Below are 26,050 nucleotides of genomic sequence, written 5' to 3'. Positions count from 1 at the left end.
CTATTTGGCATCAAGGAACATAGGGTATAATGGGGAAGACTGAAATCCCTCTCTGAGGGAACTTAAACCTCGAAGTAGCTTTAATTTTAAGGAGACCTACTTTCATGCTCTTTGCTTTTAAGAGGAGACAAAGAGAGGGTGCGAATAATGTAAATTCCGTTAATTTCACTAATTAAAAGTAGCGTTACCATTTTACTTACCCTTGGTGGGATGGTTATGAAATGGTGACTCATTTCTTCATCTCGTGAACGGTATGAACTCCTTATCTTATGAAGCAATGTGACATCTGGGTAGCCTTATAGCCTTAGCTGAACTCGAAAATTCTAGTGTCCACGTTTTTATTGTACAGATTTCACTGCTGTAAGTAAAGTAAGTAAGTAAGTATGCCGGCACTAGACCCTTAAGGTCCAAACCGGCGCTGCTGATCTCCGTTTTATTGCCCTTCAGCTAGGAAGTACAATGGGGGGCTGGGGGCCAACCATCCTGTGCTCTCGCACACCCTTCCTGCTTACCTTCCCCAGATTTCTCCTTGTACCCATTTATGGCTGGGTCGACTCTGGGTGAGCTTACAGAGTCACACCACTGACCCGCGTCCCAAACCCAAATAACTGGCCACGCCAGAGATCGAACCCGTGCCCCTTGGACAAAGAATTCTCAACCCAGCGCACGTCCACTTAGCCAGGACGGCTTAAAATGTAAGTAGTAAGGTCTTGGTCGCTGCAGACACACCTGAACGTGTTTCTTTTGGGTGTGGTGGAGGGGGGGGGGGTATAAATTTAACGTAGAAAGATGAACTGCATGAAAAATATGAAGAAAAGTTACAGAAATCCTTAGATTACGGGGACAGGGACCAAAAGGCCCCCCCCCCCCTTAGTGCATGCCGTAGCCAAGGTAATAGTGCAGAAACAGAGGTTTCGACAGAAAATGATTGTTTTTGCGTGACTAAAAACTGTACATGTGAGCCTAGAGCGTACATGTAGTGCTTTTTAAGCACTGGTCCCCAGAAAACATCAAAACTTCACAGTTTTTTTTTATAATTTCCTGTAGATTTTCATTAATGTTCTTGTATTTATTCTCCTTTTTTCTTAGCTAACCTACGTGCCTGATGTGAACTAAGCCCATCTTATAGTAAACATATTTTTTTCTTTATTTAAAGCAACAATTTTTTAAAAGGTTGGGGGTATGTTCTTGCCCTATTTATTTAACTAAACATATTTTAGCTGTGAGTTTTTAGTCTCATTTCCTTTTTTTTCATCTGTTTTATTTTTATTCAGAAATTAAAGAACACGATTTAGTCACTTGCACTGGAATGTGGCTTAGATAACCAAACCTTAAAATAAAAACACAAAACTAAAATTGGATTTACCGTTACTAAGAAAGGATCGTCCAATTTTAGTTTTGTATTTTTATTTTAAGGTTTGGTTTTTATATTTTTATTAGTTTTATTCTGCACTGAAGACGGTCAAGCAGAGGTCTTTACCAAAATATTTGCATAATTTTTCAATTTTTTCACTGGGTGTTAATTGTCCTCGTTTTCTTCCTTTTGGTTTATCATGATTAGCCAGTGTGGTCTCAGAAATTATTTACCTCAACCTTACAAAAAAAACTGGTTACTACACAAAGTCAAGGAGGCTGCACAAAGATTATTAATATAAGGTATGCGCCAGTATCAACTGCCTATTGTTTATAGCTAATATTTTTTATTTTAAATTTCTGTAAAAAAATTTACTCTATTCGAGGTACGGCTTGCTGCACCAAAACTACTAATTTAACCTACCTTTATCTAAAAAATTATTTGAAAAAACTACGTTTTCTAAAGAGTTAAAGAGGCTGAGTCACAAGTTCGAACCTTAAAACGTACAGGGATTAGAAGGTACAGTTGGGGGGCGGCCGCCCCCCCCCCAACCCCCCCCTTTTGCAGCCTTTAAATAAAAAAAAGTTTTTAAACTGAAAGTAAGGAGCGACATTAAAACTTAAAACGAACAGAAATTATTCCGTATATGAAAGGGGCTGTCCCCTCCTCAACGCCTCGCTCTTTACGCTAAAGTTTGACTTTCTCACAACTCTTTTTTTTTTTAACAATAAAAAACTTTAGCGCATTGAGTGAGGCGTTGAGGAGGGGACAGCCCCTTTCATACACGGAACAATTTCTGTTCGTTTTAAGTTTTAATGTCGCTCCCTACTTTCAGTTTAAAAAACTTTTTTTGTTATTTAAAGGCTGCAAAAGGGTGGAGTTTGGGGGGCGGCGGCCCCCCAACAGTACCTCCTAATCCCTGTACGTTTTGAGGTTCGAACTTGTGACTCAGCCTCTTTAACTCTTTAGAAAACGTAGTTTTTTTCAAATAATTTCTTCATGCTTTGTACAGTTTACTACTTATTATTGCTTGACTAACTGTTAGCTGTTGGTGTCTGGAGTTAAATTTGGGGGGCTGCCGTCCCCCAAACTCCCCGCTTTTGAAGATTCTTGTGTTAAGGCTTTTAATTCCTGAATACTCAATTCAAATGCACAGTAAGATTTTGTTTTTTCAACTTTTCTTCGAGGATGTGGGTATACGGCATGTTATCAAAGGAGTAGAGACTTACCTGTAAGCTGAAGGCCGACTGTGATATTCTTCTGGAGACACCTGTTGAGCCGAAGGATTTAATAGATTGGATTTAAAAAAGAAACTGAGTTTCTTTTTTAAACTTTAAATTTAAGTGATACTGCTTTAAATTCAATATATAAAACTTTACTCTGACGGGGAATCGAACCCGGGTCTTCCGCCTGACAGACAGGAATACTGACCACTGTTCTATCAGAGACCTGTTTAGTTATTTTTATTGGCTCGGCAACAGAAAAAACCGTTAAAGTAAGATTTTCGTTTTTCGACAAAAAACTTCTGGGTAAGAGCTGGAATTTTTGGAAGCTTGCAGTTGGTCTTGTCAGGTTAAGAGGACTATTTTGATCTAATTTAATAATGAAATACTATGCTTTTAGGAATTTCAAAAATTAACATGGGCTCTTATAGGAAAACGAGGTTTTTCGTAAATGTAAATTCAGGGGATAATTTTTTCGGTCGGAAAATATCAAAAGGCCCTAACAGGTCGAATTCCGCTTCGAATGAGTTCTCATTCACCCGGATCCGTTGTTAACTGTGTCCTGTAGGCGTGTCAGATAAAAAAAACTTGATATTTGGTTTTTTGGAAAACAGGGAAGGAGTGATCGGAAATTTTGAGGATAAGCTCCCAGGCCCTAGGAAAGCTTGTCCTCTAAATTTCAGCCCGATCGGACAACGTTAAAGGGGGGCCGTGGTGGGAAAAATTAACATGGGCTCTTATAGGAAAACGAGGTTTTTCGTAAATGTAAATGCGGGGGATAATTTTTTCGGTCTGAAAATATCAAAAGGCCCTAACCGGTCGAATTGCGCTTCGAACGAGTCCTCATTTACCCGGATCCGGTGCCAACTGTGGCCTGTAGGCGTGTCAGATAAAAAAAAAATAACTTGATGAACATTAAGTGGCTATATTTGGTTTTTGGAAAACAGGGAAGGAGTGAACGGATTGAGCTGAAATTTTGAGGCCCTAGGAAAACCCTCTGAATTTCAGCCCGATCGGACAACGTTAAAGGGGGGCTGTGGTGGGAGGGTCGAAACTTCCGACCCACTTTCCCCCATGAAGATAAAGTCGGAGGGGGATGAAATTTTGCATGTTTGTTAGTTTGAGCTTAGGCTACAAAATGCGATCACCGCCGTCTCTCTGTGACCGCTAGGACCGGAAATCGGAAACATTGTGGGAGGTCGCCTCTTTAAAGAGGCACAAGTGTGCCTCCTTGATAATCTGTTTTTATAAAATTGTTTATTCACAAATAATTTTTTCCGCAGTATTAAACATGCGAAATTTTCTCTTTCTTAATTTAAATGCAGTTTGCTGCATCAATATTTTCATTCTCTTTTTTGTAATCCTATGTGCAGGTGGCTGCTCTAAAAACAGTCTCTGAAGATATTTATAGTAGTTCAGAGTTTTTTAATATATTACTTTAAGCTTTTTTTGTTCGTCGCTTTATGTATTGTCTTAAAATCTTGATTTTTACTATTATTTCAGGTGCAGACGGCTGCACTAAGAGCAGTCGGTAACATTGTAACTGGTACAGATGCACAAACGCAAGCAGTTTTAGATGAAAACGTTCTTATGTATTTCCCAAGTTTATTACAACATCCTAAAGAAAAAATAATCAAGGTAATTAAGATGCAAGGTATTGCAACTTTATTTGAATAAGATGTAACCAAGGTAATTGGGGCAGTGACTTTTCGGCTACCTTCTGTAATGGCTCAACACACTTGCTTTATATCTCCCACGCCCAAAGAAATCTGATCAAATTTCAAGGTAGCCATTTTGTTCAGAATAATCGAAAGCTCGATTCATGCGAGTTACCCACTTTTAGCCCATAGCACCAGTTGTGGCTCAAGTTGAATGTAGGCTCCAAGTGGTAGACAATGTGGGCACCCAAAAGAAAAAAACCAGTCAAGGTAATTATAATATAAGTATTGCAACTTTATTTGAATAAAGTATAACCAAGGTGACAGGGGTAATTGGTTTTGGACTACCATCTGTAGTTGCTTAATATATGCTTTATATTTTTCACGCCCATTTTAAATACCTGCCCCTTCTTTTGAACCCCAATGACATCTGACCAAAATTTCGATCAAAATATCAATTTTGTTCATAATAATCGAAAGCTCCAGAAAATATACCTCTGGAAACGACTTGGCCTCCACAGGCCTTGGGGCAAGGTTGGTCTGTATATTGTTAAAATTACCAATTGTATACTACCCATAGTGCCAGTTGTGACTTAGGTTAAATATAGACTTCAAGGGGTACAAAATTTTGGGCCTTGAAAACTCAAGTTACAAATAAAAGTTGCAGAAACTGTCATAAACTTTAAGGCTACTAGAAAGTTTCATTCGATTACCCATTATGCAAATTAATGGTGGCGGTCTGAACAATGGAGCACTATAGAGAGCCTTCTGGTGCAATTTCTCTTTGGGTGCAGTTTGGTGCTATCATTTGCATTTTGGTAGATTTCGGTAGTTTTCTCGTGTAATTTGTGCCCTCTTTGGATGCAGTTTGGTGCAATTGTTTGCATTTTGGTAGTCTTTTGGTGTAATTTGTGCTCTATTTGGGTGCAGTTTGGTGCTATTGTTTTCATTTTAGTAAATTTTGGTAGTCTTCCAGTGTAATTTGTGCTCTATTTGGGTGCAGTTTGGTGCTATTGTTTGCATTTTGGTAGTCTTTTGGTGTAATTTGTGCTCTCTTTGGGTGCAGTTTGGTGCTATTGTTTTCATTTTAGTAAATTTTGGTAGCCTTCCAGTGTAATTTGTGCTCTATCTGGGTGCAGTTTGGTGCTATTGTTTGCATTTGGTAGTCTTTTGGTGTAATTTGTGCTCTCTTTGGGTGCAGTTTGGTGCTATTTTCCAACAGACGATTTATATTTGTATTAGAAAATAAGCTTTTGTACATATTGACAGCAACTTAAATAAACTACAATCATAATTTGGCGACTGGAGTATCAAGACATAAATATAGACCACATGGGAGGGGGGGGGGTGGAGTCTTGAAATCTGAAAAACAAACCATTTTTTTTTAAGATGGATTGCAATACTTTTCATAGACAAAGGGGTTCGATAAGGATTGACAACAGCCGTATTTCTAGAATTGTTTTAAAAATATATCTACAAGGGTGCTTCTTAGAAACGCCCAGAAAACTCATGAAACCTTCGCAGAATTCTTTGAAAGTAATCAAATCAGAAGCCTTGATTAAGAATGGGTGGAAGGGGAGTGTTAGTGAACTTGGTCTTTTAAATGTAAACACTCGCCGTTGATCAGCTCTCTCTAGCGGATTTATTATAAATTGAACTTACACCAGGGATGGTATTAAGTGCATGGGCGTTAATTTCAATTGGGGATTTTTACATCCCTAATTTAAGATTTTCAAAATCAAATTTATTATTAATGTATTTATCTTCAAATGTATTATTAAAAAATGTACATATTAATATCTACTCAATATCTACATAGAATTTAACAACTCAATAAAACAACTCAATGTCTACATAGAATTTAACAACTCAATATCAATAACAATTCAATAAAACAACTCAATATATACATAGAATTTAACAACTCAATATCAGTAACAACTCAGTATCTACATAGACTGTAACAACTCAATAAAACAACTCAATATCGACATATAATTTAACAACTCAATAAAACAACTCAATATCTACATAAAATTTAACAGCTCAATAAAGCAACTGAATATCTACATAGAATTTAACCACTCAATATCAATAACAACTCAATAAAACAACTCGATATCTACATAGAATTTAAGTTATGATTTAAGATATGATATTCATTAGCTCAAATCAGATATTAATAATACATTTTTGTGTATTGTCATAGAAAAATGCCTTTCTTCGTATTTTCATTGACGGAAGAAAACACAAAATTGCCTCTGCGAGATAAAACCCCATTCCCCCCTCCATCTGTACCCCTATATTTCCATGAGTTGGCGCCCCTGATTGAGTCCTTACTCCGGGTGACATGCCCTGGGTATTGCTAACGGCGTTGATGACCTAAAAAGAGAAATTGTATCGACATCTTTTGTTCATTCAGATAGCACCAGGAGATTGTTTGAAGTTAGATTGAATATAATCTAGAGATTAGATTAGAAGCTTGAGAGCTTCTTGATTTAGGACTTTGGAAAGTCAATGTGCGAGTTAGTTTGAATAAACCCAACGTTTGTTACGATTTATGAGCCAGAATGGCACAAAATATGTAAGAATTAGTTTGATAACGATCAGTGTGCTGAATGTCCAGCTTCGACCCGAAATCGAATTCACCATATTTCAAGACCTTACTAAAGTATTCAGGAAACCAAGATACCCCCCCCCTCTGGACATATCTTCGATATACCTAAGAACATGTTTTATAAGAGTTTTCTTTTACTTGTTTCAAAATCTAATCGAAACTCGAACTTCTAATCTCCTAAATGGAAGAAGGCCCATATGTGACTATAAAATCGAAGTGGAAGACACAAAAATAGAAATTCTAGAAAAGCGGAGTTTCACAAGGCTCCCAAAAGGGATCCAACCACACATATATCACTATCGTTTCTTGTGTCCAGCCTTACTGAATTGTCGTAATCTTAAAATAGAAATTTTCTAAGAGTTTTCTTTTGGTTGTTTCAAAATAATGAAGGCAGTACCACATTTCAGTCAGTGTTGCCACGCACAATCGTGAAAATAAATGAACAACTTTTAATAATTAATTTAATTAAAACTTTAATTTGTTAAATATGACAACACTGTCCCTCAGCTGTTTGGTGTCATATTTTTTTTTAGCTGATTTGTTTATTTAGCTGATTTTTTGCTGATTTGTCACCCGTGTTTTTTTTCTTTTAATTTGGCGCCTGCTACCAAGAGCTGCGTAACTGCATATGGAGGTCTTCTTAATTAAACTACTTAAACTAAAATTAAAGTAATTAAATTAGTTGAAATAATAAACTAATTAAACTAATAACTAATTAGTTTTGATAACTAATAACTAATTAAACTAATAGCTAATTAAACTAATAAAATTAAACTAAAATTTAAATTCTTAAATTTTAAAGATGTGTATGGTTCTGTAAGTCACTATTTAACCAGTTTAAGCTCTTTAAGATCAGCTTAATCAGATTTCGTTTTAGTGTCTTTGGTTCTTCAGTTGTGATCACCAATCATCCAATTACACGACATTAGGTTAGTTAAACTGAACGAATTGTGCATTTGATTGTAATTAAAATGAAAAAGAAAACTATATCAAGTTGATCAAAATAAGCGATTAATCTAGGGTTGAACCTGTAGATGGAACTTACTTTTAAGATACTTGGATATAAATCTAACCTTTCCAAAACGATATCACATAATATCTTTTGAAATACCCCAGCCGAATATGCCCAGTTCCAGGGGTGTCGTTTGGGGGTGGCAAGGGGGGGGTAGTTGTCCCCCTCCCAATTATGTGGAGAGAAAAAAATATTATACTTTCCTTGCCCTTTGACTATCCATATATGGCCCCCTCTTGCCCCCCCCCCCCCAATAAAAATGCTGGAGATTCGCTCCTGCCCAGTTCCGTGTTAATATTGTGAGACAGGTAAAGGTAAACCTACCCCACATACTCTAGAGTCTAGATCTTAGCCGTGCTCTTCTTGTTGAGTACCACCAAAAGCTTAAAAAAGGAATCGCTATGGGAGGAACGATGCAACTCAGTCACCCTTTTTGTTTAATTAATGTTTATAATTATAGCTGTAAGTGAGGAAACCCATCTCGCTTTGTTTTGAGGCTGCCCCATCCAAACCTCATTTTGCCCCCTCGAGACCTAATTTTGTCCCCAGGTTACTGTTTCCCCTCTCCAACAGTTTCAAACATAAAAGCTACATTATTTTTCATGGTACATACCATATTACCCTTACAAAAAAATTGCCTACTACTCAAGTTTACCCTGTATTGGTTTTTTGCTAGTTCACCCAACTTTAGGTTAATTATTGGAAATTAAGTTTACCCCCTCCATAACTTTTTGAAATCATTTGAATGTTAAGGGCTTGCGTTAGACAAGCTAAACTAATCAGATAGACAAAATAAAACTAACCGTGCTGCCGCTTACGTTGGACCTATGTGAAATCTGCCAAAACAACTTCAGTGGTAAGAGCCGTTCAAAAAGGGAGGGGAGGGGGGTTAAATGGGGAAAGGTGCCCCAAATGCCGTGGAGGGGGGGCACTGCGGTTGGGGGGCTGCCCACTTTGGTCAAATTTTCACTTTGATTCGTTTTTTTTTATATTTGAGTCGCAAGGGGGGGGGGGGCTGTAATTAATTTTTTCTCGGGTGCCACCAACCTTAGGGGTGGCTCTGTTAGTGTTGCATTGACGGAGGAGGATCTGGAAAGAATGCTTTATACTGAATAGTGTCTGAAAAAGGATCTATTAAAGAAAATAATTATATTGAGTTAATATATTTCGAAATATGAATCTGTTGTCTGAAATTGTCAAATTGCGAAAAATCTGGAACTATAGCTGCATACCCTTGTTTGAGACCTTTTGAGATTGTTTGAGACCTGTTGAGCTATTGAGCTTGTTGAGCCCTGTTGTGCTTGTTTGAGACCTGTTGAGCTATTGAGCTTGTTTGAGTCCTGTTGAGCTTGGTTAAAACCTGTTGAGCTATTGAGCTTATTAAGCTCGTTTGAGACCTTTTGAGCTGTTGGGCCCTGTTGAACTTGTTGAGACCTGTTGAGCTATTGTGCTTGTTGAGTTTGTTTGTAACCTGTTGAGCTTTTGATCTTGTTGAGATCTGTGGACCTATTCTGTAGTTCGTCGTATAAATTGGGGCGTATTTTCTAATTTATTTAATTTAATTATTATGTTTTACAGGAAGCCTTATGGTTTTTGAGTAATGTCACGGCCGGTAATGTAAATCAAGTTCAAACTGTCATAGATGCGCAGCTCCTGCAATTTATCGTTCTACACTTGGACAAGGTATACGTTTGATTTTATTTTAAATGTACTACTCTAGGGAATTAACTTTTTGGCACACCACGTTGGTTTATTTATTTCGAGATTTTAACTGCTCAAATCCTTTGTCTTACATTTGGATAAGTCTCTTCATTAATTTTATTAAAATTTATTTATTGGCCAAGTCTCTTTGTCATAATTATTTTTTTTTAAATCTAGTTTTCTGTGAAATTCGCCTTGTGGTACACCATATTAGCTTATTCTAAAATTGATAACAACTAAAGCTCCTTGCTGTATGTAATTGTAGAATACTTTCATTTCTGTACTATGAAATTATTTATGTTCACCAATGTTTTTTATTGCAACGCCGACTACTCCTCAGATTCTGTTTTTAACATCGAGGAAAGGTCTCAGAATTTTTTTTCTTAAATGCGTAGTCTACACCCATTCTTAACTATGTAATTTTCAATTAACTTAACCTTGTGACACGCTATATTTATAATGAGACTTGTAGCCATAAGCGTGTGTAGTAACTAAGTTTCCGTGACATAAATTAAAATCGGCTTAAACATGGATCAATTTCAAATATGTGCTTGCCCATTGGTGATGATTCTTCTGTTTCCATGAGCTAAAATAAAGTATAATAAGTGTAAATAACTAAAAATAGGTATAATAAAAAAAGTGTAAATAACTGAAAATAAACAGTTATGAACTGCTTTCACACTCTTACGGATATCAGGAGTTTTAAAATATGCTAAAGCTTTGCGCTAAATTTGAATAAAATAACATAGCCAAAACTGGACTCTATACTCAAAAATTGCTGAACAAACAGAGAAGGTTTCGATGCAATATACGAATGAGCTTCTACACAAAGGCAAATAGCACATGTAACAATACAAATGCACCAGCACAAATTCTATACAAAAATGTAAAGCGGCATTCATATGTATGTCTAGCTAGAATCTCATGTCTAGACACGTGTCTGGCCAGAAATCAATGTCTAGGAAATTACCGTTCTCATGAAGAATTCAGTGCTTAGCTAAAACTACAAATTTAGTTTCAAATAGATTACAGCTGTCATTTCTAGCCAATCAAGAGAGCTTATGCAGTCAAAACTTTCCAAATTATAATCCCTGTTTTTACTGTCACAAGATAATGGATGAAACAAGCCAAACAATTGCCTTAATGTGCTTCACAATTATGTATGGCAAGGCCGTACCCAGAGGGGGATTAGGGGAGTTTCCCCCCCCCCCGCGAAATGTTTGTCTGACTCTTAAAAACGTAACAAAAATGGATGTAAACAGATTTTGTATGCGTTTTTTGAGTTTTTTTGTGTACCCCCCCCCCCCGATAATTTTTTTTTGAGTAAAACCCCCTCCGAAAAAAAAAATCCTGGGTACGGCCTTGATGTATGGTGTTGGATATTTGCCTAAAATGAAAAAAAACTATTGATGAGAAAACAAAAATTAAATTCCAGTTTAAAAATGTAAACATAGATGATGAAAAGTGGAACTTGACACATTCTGATTGGCTGTAATTGAAAATCCTATACTTTGAGTTCTATAGTGCTGGAACTGGATGCTTAGCTGTAACTTGTCTAGCCAAGCACCGAATTTACTTACGGACGGTAGTTGTCTAGACATTGATGTCTGGCAAGACACATGTCTAGACATGGGGTTCTAGCTAGACACGCATGTGAACGTCGCTTAAACGACAAAAAACCAAAATACATCCATATTTAGCCTGAAGGATGTTCTTGCTGTTCAGCTGTGAAAAACATTCTTTTTACTAAAATTTTGTTTTTGTGCAAAAGGTCTCCCAGACTTCAAAATTGCTGTTCCGTAGCTTCAGGCGTTGAATGAATTTAATAAACTTATTTAAAACTATTTTTATGACTTTTATAAAAACTTTTATGAAAACACGTCAAAATATGTTGCAAAAACTTTGAATATGTCAAACTATGTCAAACATCAAATGTCGAACTTTGAAAATGGTTTGAGCTTCAGTCTTAAAATATGTGGAAGAGTCAGTTCTGCACTTTCAATCAAATAATGTAACCCCTAACAGGTCTTGACACTGCCTCAAACCCGATTTTCATTTTTAATTTATTTGAATCAACACAGTACACCCTATGCATATCAACTTAGTGGCATAGTCCAGCAGTTGTGTTATAACCATGTATAGTCGGTTTTAATTGAAAACGTATCTTATTCTTTAATTCGTTCTTTTTAATTTCATCTTATTCCTATTATCCAGGGATTACAATAAATTTTACTTTTTCAGAGATGTTTGTTGGGTAGAGAGGTCTAGTTTCTGCGTGGATTTTTTTTTTTTTGAATAGCTAATTCTAATTAAGCCAAAAATAAAATTAAATGTCATTGCACAAAACTTATCAAATCATTTTTATTAAAGGCAAAACTGGCAAAACGCCAAAAGCCATTTCGTCGCAACTTTAAAATGTACATACAGCACCTTTTCCAGTATATTAGTATTAACAGGATATTCAATTTTATAAGTTATTCCTTTTTATAATTTATCTAAATCCTCTTCAGTTTGGCCCATGGTTCCCAAACATCCAACACCTCATGTGCCCCCAAAATTCCTGATATAGCCCAGAAGGTGCCTGAATTTCCTATACCGATAATGTAGATATCTCCTTACTAGAGGCTACTACTAGTACTACTAGTACTAGTTCTACTACTAGTACTACTAACGACTCACTGCAGCACCAGGCCGCCTGAGTCCAACACAGCTACGCATGCTCCTCCTATCAATCTATTTAAAGCTTCCCTATTCACGCATTCCCAAGAAGTCTCCCTCTTTTACCCTCCCAGTAAATTTCCATTTCCCTTAAATCTTTCTGTATGACATCTTACCACCCCAACCCCGGACGACCTGCTAGAGGCTCTAATCATTGAAGTTTCCCTAAATTTGTAGTGATCTTCCAGAAGGAGCCAGAACAAAAAAAGAGTGGATTACTTTTTTATGCCCATTTTTATGGTTTTTTCTTCCATTAGGGAAGTTTCCTCTTCTTTTACATCCTTTTATATTTTCCTTTTACTTCTTTTACATTTTCTTCTATTGCTATCCCCACCTTCTTTCTAAATCTAAGCTGATTACTGAGAATTTTACTTTCGGAGGAAGACTATTTCATTTTGACATTGTAGTTGGCAGGAGTCTTTTTATTTTCTACTCTTCTGTGTTTTTTTATCGTTTCTTTTTAGAACATTTTGTTCTTTATGCACAGGGTCAATTTCGTTATCAGGGGGGTATAGGGGGCTAACCCTATATTTAGGGACCCTATTTATAACCCTATAAATAGGGACACCGGAGACATTTCATTAAGCCCAATTAATAACAATTTAATACTAAAAGACTCAATTGATATTTGCACCCAATTAAATTTAAGAGAACCTATTAACATATCTAATGAAAGCCAAAATGGCAGAAGAGCAAAAAGTATTACTATGCACAAGATCCTTGCCCAATCTCTTCGGTAAAATCCTCTTTTTCATTGGTACCGGCTTTGGTCTTTCATTCAGTGTTTGTTCGGATCTTGTCCAGTGAACTCTAAAAGGTTAGATTCTTTTTTTTTTTTTTTTTTTTTTTTTATTTTTTTTTTTTTTTAGCACTGAGGACGACTTGGAAGAGGTCCTTGTCGAAATATTTGCTGGTTTTTCGTCTTCATATATTACCACTGGCTGACAAAATCCTCGTTTTCTCACCCTTTTATGGTTTTATTTATCATTTATTATTTCCTTTCCTCTCTTAACTTCATACGTAAACTTTACTATCCTAAAGCTCGGTTTCTCAGATGTTATTTCTTTCTGAGTTTTGCTGACTCGTTTCTTAAAGCTCTGTTCACACTTGCTTGGTTGGATATTAATTTCTAAAAATCATTATTTTCAACTAATCAAGAAATAAAAAAGGAAATAGATTATGATTGAAAACAAGGGTTGGTCTCAGATGATCATGCCTAGCTAAGCGTGCATTTGGATTACACTCAAGAGGTCTGCGTGCCTAAGTTTGGTATACGTGCCCACAAGGGCTACGTTTCAACGTAGCCCTTATACATGAGAAGTTTTTTTTCTAGTTTTCCTTATATTTATATTTGATTTAAAAAAGAATATTGTGGCTTCTGAATTTAAAGGTGGAATGACGAATGTGTAAAACTTCTCCCTGTTGATTGAAAACTATAATTATTGGTTATAATCAAACTTAATTATCAATTATATTATTATAATTAACTTATCCTGAGCGGATTGGGAGAAATTTCCCTTGCTGTCAGTCCGAGCAGAAAAATTTGACTGACAGGTTGCACAAGAGATTTTGTCGTGTGGTTGAAATAATTAGCATATTTTTTTACAGAGGGGGTAGGCGGAGTTTATATTGTTATTTATGTAACATGATTAATGTGATTTAATGGATTTTCTAATGCAAGAGATGTGATCTGTCTAAAGGAGTCAATAAGAAAATGCAAACGAGCATATTCAGGAAACTTTCGCGTCTAATATATTTGACTTTCGATTTTACCGATTATTTTAAACCAGGGCGATATTTTGTCGTGTCAAAATTTGATTTGTATTTGAGGTTTTTCAATTACTTCCCTTCCCTCTTCCCTAAAAAGCACAACTTTTTCTTTTATAAAAAAAGCACAACAGTGCTTTCTTCTACAACTCTCCCCTAAAAAAGACCAACAGTGCTTTTTTATACAACTCCCCTAAAAAAAGCACAACAGTGCTTTTTTATACAACCCCTAAAAAAGCACTACAGTTTGTTTTTTTTTAACTAAGCAACCTCGTGAGAAACATAAGCCCCTTGTGGGTGGCTTTACCTTCTAACTACCTTTCAACTTAAAATTACCAAAACCAAATGAAACTAATTTGCAATTATTTTTCATAGGTGGCGATATTGCGCAATTGCGCTGAGCATATTGAGGAGACTTTCACGTCTAATATATTTGACTTGCGATTTTACCGATTATTTTAAACCAGGGCGAATTTTTTTCGTGTCAAAATTTTACTTGTATTTGGGGTTTTTCAATTACTTCCCTTCCCTCTTCCCTAAAAAGGCACAACTTATAAAAAAAAAGGCACAACAGCGCTTCTTTATACAACTCTCCCCTAAAAAAGCACAAGTGTTTTTTTTTATAAAAAAAAGCACAGCAGTGCTTTTTTATACAACTCCCCTAAAAAGCACAAATTTTTTTTATATAAAAAAGCACAACAGTGCTTTTTTTTATATTAACTTTTTCTTTTATATTAAAAAGCACAACCGTGCTTTTTTTATACAACTGTCCCCTAAAAAGGCACAACTTTTTATACAACTCTCCCCTGAAAAAGCACAACTTTTATTTATATAAAAAAGCACAACAGTGCTTTTTTATACAACTCTCCCCTAAAAAGCACAACTTTTTTTTTATATAAAAAAGCACAACAGTGCTTTTTTTTTTATAAAACTCCCCTAAAAAAAGGACAACTTTTTTTTATACAACTCTCCCCAAAAGCACAACAGTTTTTTTTTTATAAATATAAGCAACCTCGTGAAAAACATAAGCCCCTTGTGGGTGGCTTTACCTTCTAACTACCTTTCATCTTAAAATTACGAAAACCAAATGAAACTAATTTGCAATTATTTTTCATAGGTGGCGCTATTGTGCTGCCTATGACCAGAAAATAATTTGCACTTTACTGATAACAAAATACGTTTAAATTATTTCATTTTTTTTTACTTTAATAAATAAAAAAAATATTAAAACTTTAAGGAATAAATACCAGTATAACCTGACAATCTATGGTCATATGTTTTTTTCTTCAGTAAAGTGGATTTATTTTCTAGTCTTGAGAAGGCATGACGGTTGCCAGCACTACTAATGTTCATTTTTGATCGTTTTGACTTTGACTCGGCTATTTATTGCAATTTTTGTTTGTTTTGGGTTTCGTTTATTTGTTGATGGTGTGGTAGTTTTACGCTTGGAAGATTATTTGACTTTATATTTACTAATTTTTGGTTTAATGGAGCTCTTTAATTTTATTTGAAAAACTTGTGTTGTGGAAAAGGGTTTTTTTTTTTAATTATATCGAAGAGACCACTCCACGCTGAAACAGCTTTGTACATAACAAGGGAACCTGACCTCGTGGAGTGTCAGATTGAATGAACCGTATGGTCAAAGTTTCAAGTAGTTTCAACCCAGCGAGTAATTTACTTTACCCCCCCCCCTAATGTGTAAAAATATAGCCCAAATTATATATTTACCATATATTCTGTCCCTTGTCTTTGTCTTTTCTCACGCTAAGCTGAAAGAAACAAACGAAGAAACCGGTTTGTTCTCGAGTTTTACACAACATAAACTTTAGTAAGTGTAATAATACGTATAATTATACAAGTACCAAAATTCCTTCCCCCTAACGGAAAGTAAAAAAAAAAATCAGATAAATTCTCAAATTTGGAAATCCTTATTTTCCAGGGGGGGGGGGGTATTTTCCGGATGGGCTATTTTCCACGGGGGGGGGGGACGCCGGCCACCGGTTAAATGATCTAAAGCCGAAGTGGCCAGCCATGACAAAACAAAGAAATGAATCTGAAAATGACAGACCTGTTTGTCATTTTTAGATTTATTTCTTTGTTTCTTAATACAAGATGGTATGTTTGCATTCTTTTATCGAGTGTTTGATCAAATTTTATCATTCTTTTAACAATGTTTGATCATCATTAGCTCCATAATCTGTGAACAATGATTAAATCATCGACAATGTAATCATTCCATCACCAAATTGAAAAGCAATCCTATTGAATTCTAATTTAGCCCAAAAGATGGAATATTTTTACAAGTTGCATTGTTAATTTTATGCCGTTTTACCAGCCCAGCAGGCTCTTGACTCAGTTTTGACATAGACCAAATGGGCGTAACTCAAAAGGTTGTAAATGTTGTGTTTAATAATTATTTTCCTATTTTATTCTTTTAGGGTGAGTTCTGACATAGACCAAATGGACGTAACTCAAAAGGTTGTAAATGTTGTGTTTAATAATTATTTTCCTATTTTTATTCTTTTAGGGTGAGTTCTGACATAGGCGTAAGTTCATAGGCGTGAGTTCTGACATAGTTCTGAAATGGGCGTAACTTAAAAGGTGGTAAATGTTGTGTTTAAGAATTATTTTCCTATTTTTGTTTTTTTAGGGTGAGTTCTGACATAGACCAAGTGGGCGTAACTCAAAAGGTTGTAAATGTTGTGTTTAAGAATTATTTTCCTATTTTTATTCTTTTAGGGTGAGTTCCAAACTCAGAAAGAGGCTGCATGGGCTGTAACTAATTTGACGATCAGTGGCCGTAAACAACAAATAGCTGCTTTAATACACGCAGGTGTAGTTATGCCTTTCTGTCGATTATTAAATGTGAAGGATAATCAAGTAATTCAGGTTGTCCTAGATGGCGTTAATAACCTTTTGAAGTCAACAGCTCTTGGACCAGAAAGAGATTTTGTTTGTATGCAAATTGAGGAGTGTGGAGGTAACTATTGTTTCTACTTTCAAACCCCAGCAAAATCCTAGATTGTTAACGTCACATTGGGCCAGAGATACATGACCTTTTAAGATCACTGAAGAAAAAAGTGTTGCCTCTACAACTACTACTGCTACTACTAAAACCTCACCAAAGCACCCAGTCGCCCGAGGCCAACACAGTTACGCACGCTTCTCGATCTCAGCCTATTCAAATCCTCCTCTTTACTCCCTCCTTTTACTTTATGACAAATTCTCTCTTTGCGATATCCTCTCACCCCAACCGTGGACGACCTGTTTGCCGTTTAGCCATAGACGGTTGGCTGAAAAGGGCAATCTTTGGCAATCTTGCATCCTTTATCGGCAGAACACGCCCTAACAATCTCAACATTTCTCTCATTATAGCCCTAGGAATTGGGATTGAACCACACTTTTCGCACAACCTCCTGTTTGAAAACGGTCAGTCAGTCGGGTACTCAAAATAATCCGTAGGCAATTCTTCTGGAAAACATACAGTAAATTCTTCTCTGTTTTTCGGAGCGCCCATGCTTCAGAACCATATTTGACCACCGTCTTTACAGTGACCTTCAATATACTAATCTTAGTTCGCAGACTTATCTTCCTATTCTTCTAAACTCTTTTCAAAAGTGAAAAAACACTCCGCCTTCCCCCTTTTAATTTCATGGATTGGGGTCCTTGCTCATAGACGGAATTAAAAGTAAATAGTAATTGTATGGGAGGGAATAAAGATTGAGATTCTGAAGAGATTTGGGACGGAGATGGTGTGTTAGCATCAGATGGCTTGGAACTGAGAACGTTTAACGTGAGAAGTAGTAGTATATATTTTTATGTTCCCCAACTTTGCGAAAAAATCACAGTCCGTTTTGTTTGACGTTTTCAGCTTATCGTTGGTTACTTATTTTACTTATAATGGATGAGTCTAGGGCCAGCTACTAGTGGGCTTTAGTCCTACCCATTTGTTTTATAACTCTGTCCATCATAAACATAAATTATTCTAAGATTTTCAAAAGTTAAACAACTTTATCAATGATTTTATTCAATAACTTTACCATAAAAATGAAAAATTACCAATAATAGCTTTTGAAAAAAAAAAAAAAAAAAGTAAAAAACTCTATTGCTGCTACGAAGGTTACAGGCCTAATCCCTTATTTTTAAAAAAAAAAAAAAAAAACAGCTGAATTAAATTTCTTTTAAATAGTTTTTATTGTTCCCTATTGTCATTATATATTTGTAAGATTCCAGGGCCAGAGAAGCATGACTTTCTTTTGCCAAAAAGGTAAAATGATTTTTACCCTCTTAGAGCAAGATGAGAAATGTTGCTGCGCAACCAAAAATTGCACAAATTTATTTCTGGCCTTTACGCTTTCAATTCAATTCAATCGTTTATTACCCACAACTACAAGAGAACAAGTGGAGTATAAGAATAATAATAAAAAAGAACATCAACAAACACTAGCAATTAAATTAAACTAAGAAAAGAACTGTAGAAGACCATGGTCAGGGTCAATATTACAAAATGCATCTGCAGAAAGCTTTTTGTGTAGGTCACCGAGCTTTTGAGTTACATCCGTAACATAGAAATTTTAACTAGATACCGATTTCTAGTCCATGGCGGCAGAGAAAGAAGAAATTTGCGGAATTTGAAATATGTAACTTTAATCTTTTTCAAATCCTTTAGCTTAAGAACAGAATGAACATCCGAAAAATAAAGCACAGAATGATCCGAAAAAGTTGAGAATAATCGCCCAAGAGCTCTTCTGCTATATTTTCCACGGTTTGCTACAATTTTTGTATAACTGAACTGAATTTTTCTTGCTGCATCAGCAACAATTTTACAGAAAAGAGCTAGTTTACGGAAAGTATACGGAAAAGAGCTAGAGAATTAGAAACAGTAATAGCAAGCCACCGAAAGGAAGAGACAGAAAATACAAAAAATTTATTACATACCAGAGGAGTAGACGAAGACAGATTATAAGATAAGAATTCACACTTGTCAAGATTCAGGGATAGACCAATATTTAGGAAAGACTGAGAAACTAAGGAAACCATAGCAGAAAGAGCAGACTTAGTACAACTAATCAACAGAATGTCATCGGCATAGGCAATGTAAGAAATATCAGTAGAACCAGAAAAATAAGTGCCTGAGATCTTTTCCAGAACAGTAGAAATAAAAATTTTGAAAAGGGTTAGTGATAAAACACCTCCCTGCCTTACTCCTCGAAGCACTTTAATAATTGTTTCTGGAGAAGATTTCAGGCGGAGGTAAGAATTAGAGTGCCAAAACCGTAGAAAGTAAATAACCGAAAAATTAACACCAGAAGAAGCCAAAGAAAAGAAAAGCTGGTTATGAACAACAGAATCAAAAGCCTTTGAAAGATCAAGTGTACAGAGATATACGCCTTTACCCTTCGAAGAATTAGAAAAGTAGAATAGAAGAACGGACACGATGAGCATGTTGGCACCCCACACCAGGTCTGAAACCAAGTTGATTTTCGCCAAAGAAAGAAATGTTTTGAGTGAGACTAGGTAAAAGAATATACTCGAAGACCTTGCTAATATTGCAAGAAACAGAAATTGAACGGTAAGAAGAGCAATCTGTTGGCGGTTTACCTCTTTTTAAAATTGAAGTCACGATGGCACACAAAAAGCTTTCCGGGACGACAGAAGACGCCAAGCACATTTGAAACAAAAGCGCAAGATGTGACACAAGTTCAGCACATTGGGAAGTTAGATGCTTTTTAGAGATGCCATCAGCATCAATAGCTTTCGACTTAAGATAATTCAAGGTATTTGTAACATCATAACGTGATATAGGAAGAATGCAGCGCTGACTTAGAAATCTAGGGACTCTCCGAACAAATTCTTCGCCGAACGTTCCAGGAGCGGAATAATTCAAAACAGAGAATATCTTCGAATAATGAACATGCCAAGAACTTGGTTGAATAGCATCACTACTCATATCAGAATCGTCTGTTTTACTTGAATTAATTACTTCTTCCATTCTTTAGGCGAAGATGGAAAATCAAGCCCATGGTATCGGACACTTTTTAGATACTTCTTGAATTCTAATTTAGTTTTATGTTTAATAAGAAAAACATTACCAGACCTAGGCCGACCAGATTCTGTCCAAACTTTTAGCCAAAATTTCGCTTTGTTTTTACAGGCCTTAAGGTTAGGGTCAAGTGACCAAAGAAGCTTTTGACTATTCTTTCGGATTCGCTTTAATGGGACAGAAATTGTTTCAGCTTCTTTTATAGCAGAGAGGATAGAATGATAATATCGGTCTATTTCATATTTAGCATAAATAAAATTCCGGCTACACTGCAGAAGCTGATTCGGAACATAAATCGTACTTAGAAGTGATGCCAATGTTGTAAGATCAATAGAAAAATTTGCATTATTCCAATCAGGCTTATAAAACCGTTTAGAACGTACAGCACGACTCTTAGATATATTCCCAGAACAAACAGCAGGCTTTGATAAACAAAAAGACAGCGGAAGGTGATCAAGATCTTGCTCATCAAAATGAACCGTAACTGGCGAGCAGACAAGAGCTGCAGAACAAATAACGTGATCAATGTCTGATTTACTACCTGAATGGTGAATATACTTATAATCATGGGACTTCCGGACAATTTTATAAGCCGGGAGAGAATCAAGAACCTACTCATTCCTTACATTATCAGAAACCAGATCGGTATTAAAATCACCAGTAATAACAAAATGCAACCCATGATCCGATATCTTTTCAATTAAAGTTTTATATCCATTACAAGCACAAGGGAACTTCTGAAGTGAACGAATGGAACGATCGTTATATGACGGATACACATTAATTAATACGATATTACCAAGACGCACAGCAAGAAAAGTGCCATATGATTGGAAATGCCCAGGACTCGTACCAGAAATATTTTTCTTAAAAACACAAGCTAAATCGCCAGAAGGGCGGCCACGCGTAATTTTAGCCGGACGCACAAAAACAACATGATCACTGCTTCGTCTCAGAAAATTTTCGCTAGGGGCAGTCAGTAAATGTTCTTGGAGGCAAACAACGTCATAATTAACGTACAGATCATCAATAAAAAAGGTCCCTGTCTCTCGTTCCATCAATATTAAATGAGACTATACTTATGTCCGGATTCATTTCTGAGAATAGACCTTATCAGTGATCTTCTTAATCACAGGGCATCGTAGCCTGTAAGAAGGATGAGATCCCCCCACAATTGGCACATTTCGGAGATTCCGTACAACGATCGCTGTTCGTAGATAAATGCGGTCCAGCACAACGAGCGGGCTTAGGAGTGCTACTAGTACATGATCTTTCCAAATGCCCAGGAGAACGACACTTGAAGCAACACTTTGGCAATTCCTTGAACTCATAAACACGAAAGTTTTCATACCCAATCTTCCCACCGTTTCGCAGAAATGATCCTTCGGTAATCGCGTCTGCAAATTTAAGCTTAACCGATTTGCTTGTTCCAAATCGACTTGACCCGAGTATACCGAACTTGTTCCGTTGCATTCAAGGTCAAAATCAAACGGGACTTCTCGAATAACACCAGAATGAGTTTAAGATAAGACTTTCCCACTAGAAGCAGGTAGAACTTCCTTTGCTGATTTGCAAAAATCCTCAGCAACAGATTTCTCAATATTCACCGTCCACCGTTTTTTTCTCGCTCGCACACTGGTCACCAGCTGATGACCAGAAATTAAGTCTATTACTGATTTTCGCTTTAGCGGGTCACCATACTCAGGCGGGAGATCGGAGATCAAAAGTGTAGCATGCGTATTACACACAGCAGGTTGGCTAATCACAGGTAATTGAGGTAAGTTCAGATTGTACGAATCTGTCTTGGAAGAAACTAGCAAAATCATTTGATGAAGGCTCGTAAGCTCGGCTGCAACCTGCTTAAAGGCTGTAACAGGGAACAAAGGTAATTCTGTTGGCCTTTTGATGACGAAAGATGAGGGCTCTTCTGCATTGATATTACAGTTCTTCATGAAGTACACAATATCTGGCAAGTGATTTTGAAATATATTCGTGTCCTTTCTGAGAGGGGATCATCTTCGGCCACACAACTCAATTGCTTGGCTTTCTCTGGCTTAATAGTTTCCAAATCTTTAAAAAAGTCCACTCCTTTCCATAAAATAACGGCTTCATGAATACCACTTAAATTGTCCTGAACAAAGTTCAGCAGCGGTGAATACACAAGCTTAGAAACGCTCATCTCATTGTAAATTCACTTCAAAGCAATAATTTAAACCAAAGCACGCCGAGCACACGTAATGGTCAGGCGACGAGCGCTGAATGATAGTAAATTAGGTTCATAAAAAATAAACTTGCCACACAGGTTTGTTTATAATCCAGGAGAAAGCTATTTTTTCGTCTGCATTGATATAATCCTTTGCAATAAGTTTGAATCCAAAACAGGTCTTTTCACCATGAACTCTGATGAAATACTGACTTGTGGCCGAAGGTAAGAGACTGGTTTTTCTTTACATTTTTGTATTTCCCACTGGGTTGAAAATATAGAAGCCATATTCGTCAAGAGGCGATGTGCGGCCTTCTCGTTTAGTCTACATTGAGATTGCTACAGGGCCGTGCCCAAGATTTTTGTTTGGGGGGGGGGGGCTGGACAAAAGAAACTTTTAAAATGCGCCTAAATGTGTTTTATGTACTTTTATTACGTTTTTACAAACATTTCGAGTTGGATAAACATTTTTTTTATGGGGGGGGGGGGGTTCAAACACCCTAATTTTGCTTCAAGTTGAACCGAACGACCCCCCAGACCCCAGGTTGTCCCCCAGGCCCCAATTCCCCCTCTACCCCAGCTGAAGTTTAGTTTCTTCGAAAATCTTGTCAAAACTAAGATAAGCCGACATAATTCAAGCATCCAGAGAAATGAGTCAGGTTTCTTTAGTATATCTTTACTTTTATGGTATTATACGGAATTTTTTTTAGTTTTCACTAATATTTTCACTCTGTTGGATAAAGGACCCCCCAACGTGCCCCCCCCCCCCCCGATTTTACAAATTACACCACTGAATACCGCTAAAGAAAGAACAACTTACATAAAAAGACAACTTTTATGAACTGCTGAGCTTCCTGTAAATTACGATGAATCACATAATAGGCTTCCTTGATTTTCATTTAGGAGGAGGGGGGAGGGGATTTATTGAAGAATAATGTCTCCCCAGGGTTCGAAAAATTCTTTTTTCTTGGCATTTTAATTTTTTTTTAAGTTAAAAATGCTGCTATCATAAGCATAGTGATGGACTCTGGTTCACCTCCATCCTCTTAAGACAAAAAATAATAATTCCTAATGTTTGCATGGAGGGGGGAGGAGGCTTCGTCTCGGGCCCCTGAGCCGTCGGGATTTTTAGGACTTAAATTGAAAATTAATTGTACAACTAATTTTGTTTGCTTGATTCAGTGTAGAGCGAAAGCATGGTTGAAATGGACAATTTGACCGCGGATGGAAGGAGTTTGAGGATCAATAGTGGATAGATTGTCTGGTTTTGTAATAAATCAGGTGACCTTTTAATGATCTTCATGTCACCCTGACCATAGTGTATTATTACAACCAATATTTTATGAGAAAAACACTAGGACCGCCATCTGTGTTTGCAAAAAGCCATCAACGTCATCTAGCGTTGGCAACATTGGGAATTTTTTCAAGCTGTTAGTCCTTTTTTTGTCAGTAACTGAGATCAGAAGCTTTTTACTACACAAATTTTACCAACTATACTAATCAAATTAATTATTGTTATTATTACACTAAAATACTACCAAGTGTCGCCAAATGCTAGATAGCGTTGAGGTTTTTTTTACACTAGCGCCAGTTCCGTCCTGTAAGTTACCCATACTCTTCGCATCAAACTATGAGCTAACTTACTTTATAAAAATAAAGAGTTTTTTTTAGATTTCTTTTCATACTTTTCTCAAAATCCTTTTTATTTTTAGGATTAGACAAGATTGAGAGCCTGCAGAATCATGAAAATATTGATATCTATAAATTGGCGTTTACAATTATTGAACATTATTTCTCTAACGACGATGAGGTAATTATCTAATAATTGTATATTAGCAGTTAGTAAAGGATGACCGAATGCCAAGGAGCGTCCTTGTCGACCAACAATCTAGTGCTAAGCAAAAAGCAGGTCGTCCCCGTTTTTGGTGGAAGGAGGTCCTAAGGAAAGATTTTGGGGAAATTTGTACTTCTTAAGAGGGTGTAAGAGGGAGGCTTTGAATAGATTGAGATGGTGGAGGAGCGTGGGTAGCTGTGTTGGTCTCACTTGGCTTGGTGCTGCAGTAATAGCGTCTGTAAGTTAGGGAGAGCGTATACGGATCACAAGCTCAGAGAACAATAGCCAATAATTTACTGAGAGAATAGAAAAAAATATATATATATATATAGAATTGATAGATAGATGAATAGGTAAGATTTATTAATAAAGAAAAAAAAAATCAAACAGTACTAAAGCACAACGTAACTCTTTTCTTTGTGTAATATTGGAAAATCAAGAAAGTAATCTTCATACCCCTATACAATTCACAGATCAAAAATCAGATTTTATAGAAAAAAAAAAAAAAAAAAAAAAAAAAAAATCTTACTCTGCCCAGAGACATCCATCCCAACATAACTATCATAATAATAATAATAAAATAATTCATCTAGACATTTAAAAATGTTTTAAAGTTCTTTTTAATAAGGTACCAAATGAGTGAGGTTCTTGACCTGTCTTTTCTAAAGTATTTTAAACAACCTGGCAAGCGGCTAGCGGATTGATATCTGACCTCACATATGGAGTAAATGGAATATTAATATGATTGGCGTAGATTAATCAATAACGATTGGTCTAGATCAATCTGTGAAGATTCTTTGAATTGCGAAGATGATACGCTGACCAATCAGTGACGAAAGAAGGAGTAGTGTTTAGGGCCACAGGAACACTCATGGAGTTTAAGAAATGCGAAAGATGCACACGAAAGAATGTAAAGTGACTATAAATCAAATAAAGGGTTCTATTTAGAACAATTTGTTTCCCGAATAAGAGTCCTTGCTTTATCATATAGTTTTGACAGTGGTTTCAAAAAAGAAGAAAAAGTTGACATCCACATACTAGGGCTATTAGAGACGTAAGACTGAACCAAGCAATGAAGCAGAATTTTTAAAATGATCCAGAAAATATGTTTCAGCTTCCTCAAAGTTCCAAAATCCCTTGAGATTTTCATTTTGATTAATCAAATATGATGCTTGAACGAAAAATTTTCATCAAGAAGAATACACATACCTGCTTGAATGCGATCACTCTTGGATGAAAAAAAATGATGACGCATCCGTGGTCATCCTTCTCGGAAAAAATACAGAATTTTCATTTCTGTAGATTGGGACCGGAAACCTCTACAATAGGGTTCTCTGACATACTGTAATCTTCATGAAGATCGCTCTCTCTTTTGAGGGTATTTTTTTCATTTTGGAAAATCAGGAAAAACAATTTCAGGCTCATAACTTTTGATGGGTAACTTCAAACTTAATGTATCTTACGTATCCAGAATCCACTAAGAGATCCACTGAGAGACCCCCTTGACAGATGGATATCAGATAACTGAAGGCAAACCCGAGAAATACAGGAGAAAATTAAAAACCTTGACTTAGCATATTTAGTGCAAGGCAATTAGCAACGAACCACAGAATGACTCTCTCAAAAGATAAACAAGTTTGGGATGCATCTCAGACTCCGTTCAATCGTTGTACCAAGAGTACTGTCGTCAGCGAAAGCGACGAGAGCGTCCTCATCCAGTGAAGGCGATTGACTTTTTAGAGCATTAGAAAATTCAGGATGGCATAGGTGACAACAATCAGTAGGTTTCTTTATCTGAACTGCCATCATAAGGTCCTTAACTTAAATCTAAAACAGAAGCGGCCCAAAGACAGAGCCTTGAGAAACACCAAACTCAACTTTAGACAAAAAACGGAAAAGGGAATCTACAGCGATAGTTCT

General features: G+C 36.3%; 1 protein-coding gene across 2 annotated transcripts in view; it reads left to right on the top strand.

Moving 5' to 3' along the window:
• Nucleotides 1-26,050, top strand: part of Kap-alpha3 (karyopherin alpha3) — a 98,346-nt gene that overhangs the window by 57,249 nt on the left and 15,047 nt on the right. For both annotated transcript variants that reach the window (XM_089103484.1, XM_089103483.1), the window contains exons 7-10: nt 4,081-4,215; nt 9,443-9,547; nt 16,790-17,030; nt 24,009-24,106. In XM_089103484.1, the coding sequence (XP_088959610.1) occupies nt 4,081-4,215; nt 9,443-9,547; nt 16,790-17,030; nt 24,009-24,106 (579 nt within the window). The remainder of the gene's footprint in view (nt 1-4,080; nt 4,216-9,442; nt 9,548-16,789; nt 17,031-24,008; nt 24,107-26,050) is intronic.

This window comes from Artemia sp. Qi Xiang Cuo, chromosome 17 (assembly GCF_049724085.1).
Source record: "Artemia sp. Qi Xiang Cuo chromosome 17, ASM4972408v1, whole genome shotgun sequence".
NCBI lineage: Eukaryota > Metazoa > Arthropoda > Branchiopoda > Anostraca > Artemiidae > Artemia > Artemia sp. Qi Xiang Cuo.
This window is presented reverse-complemented; position numbering and strand designations above follow the sequence as displayed.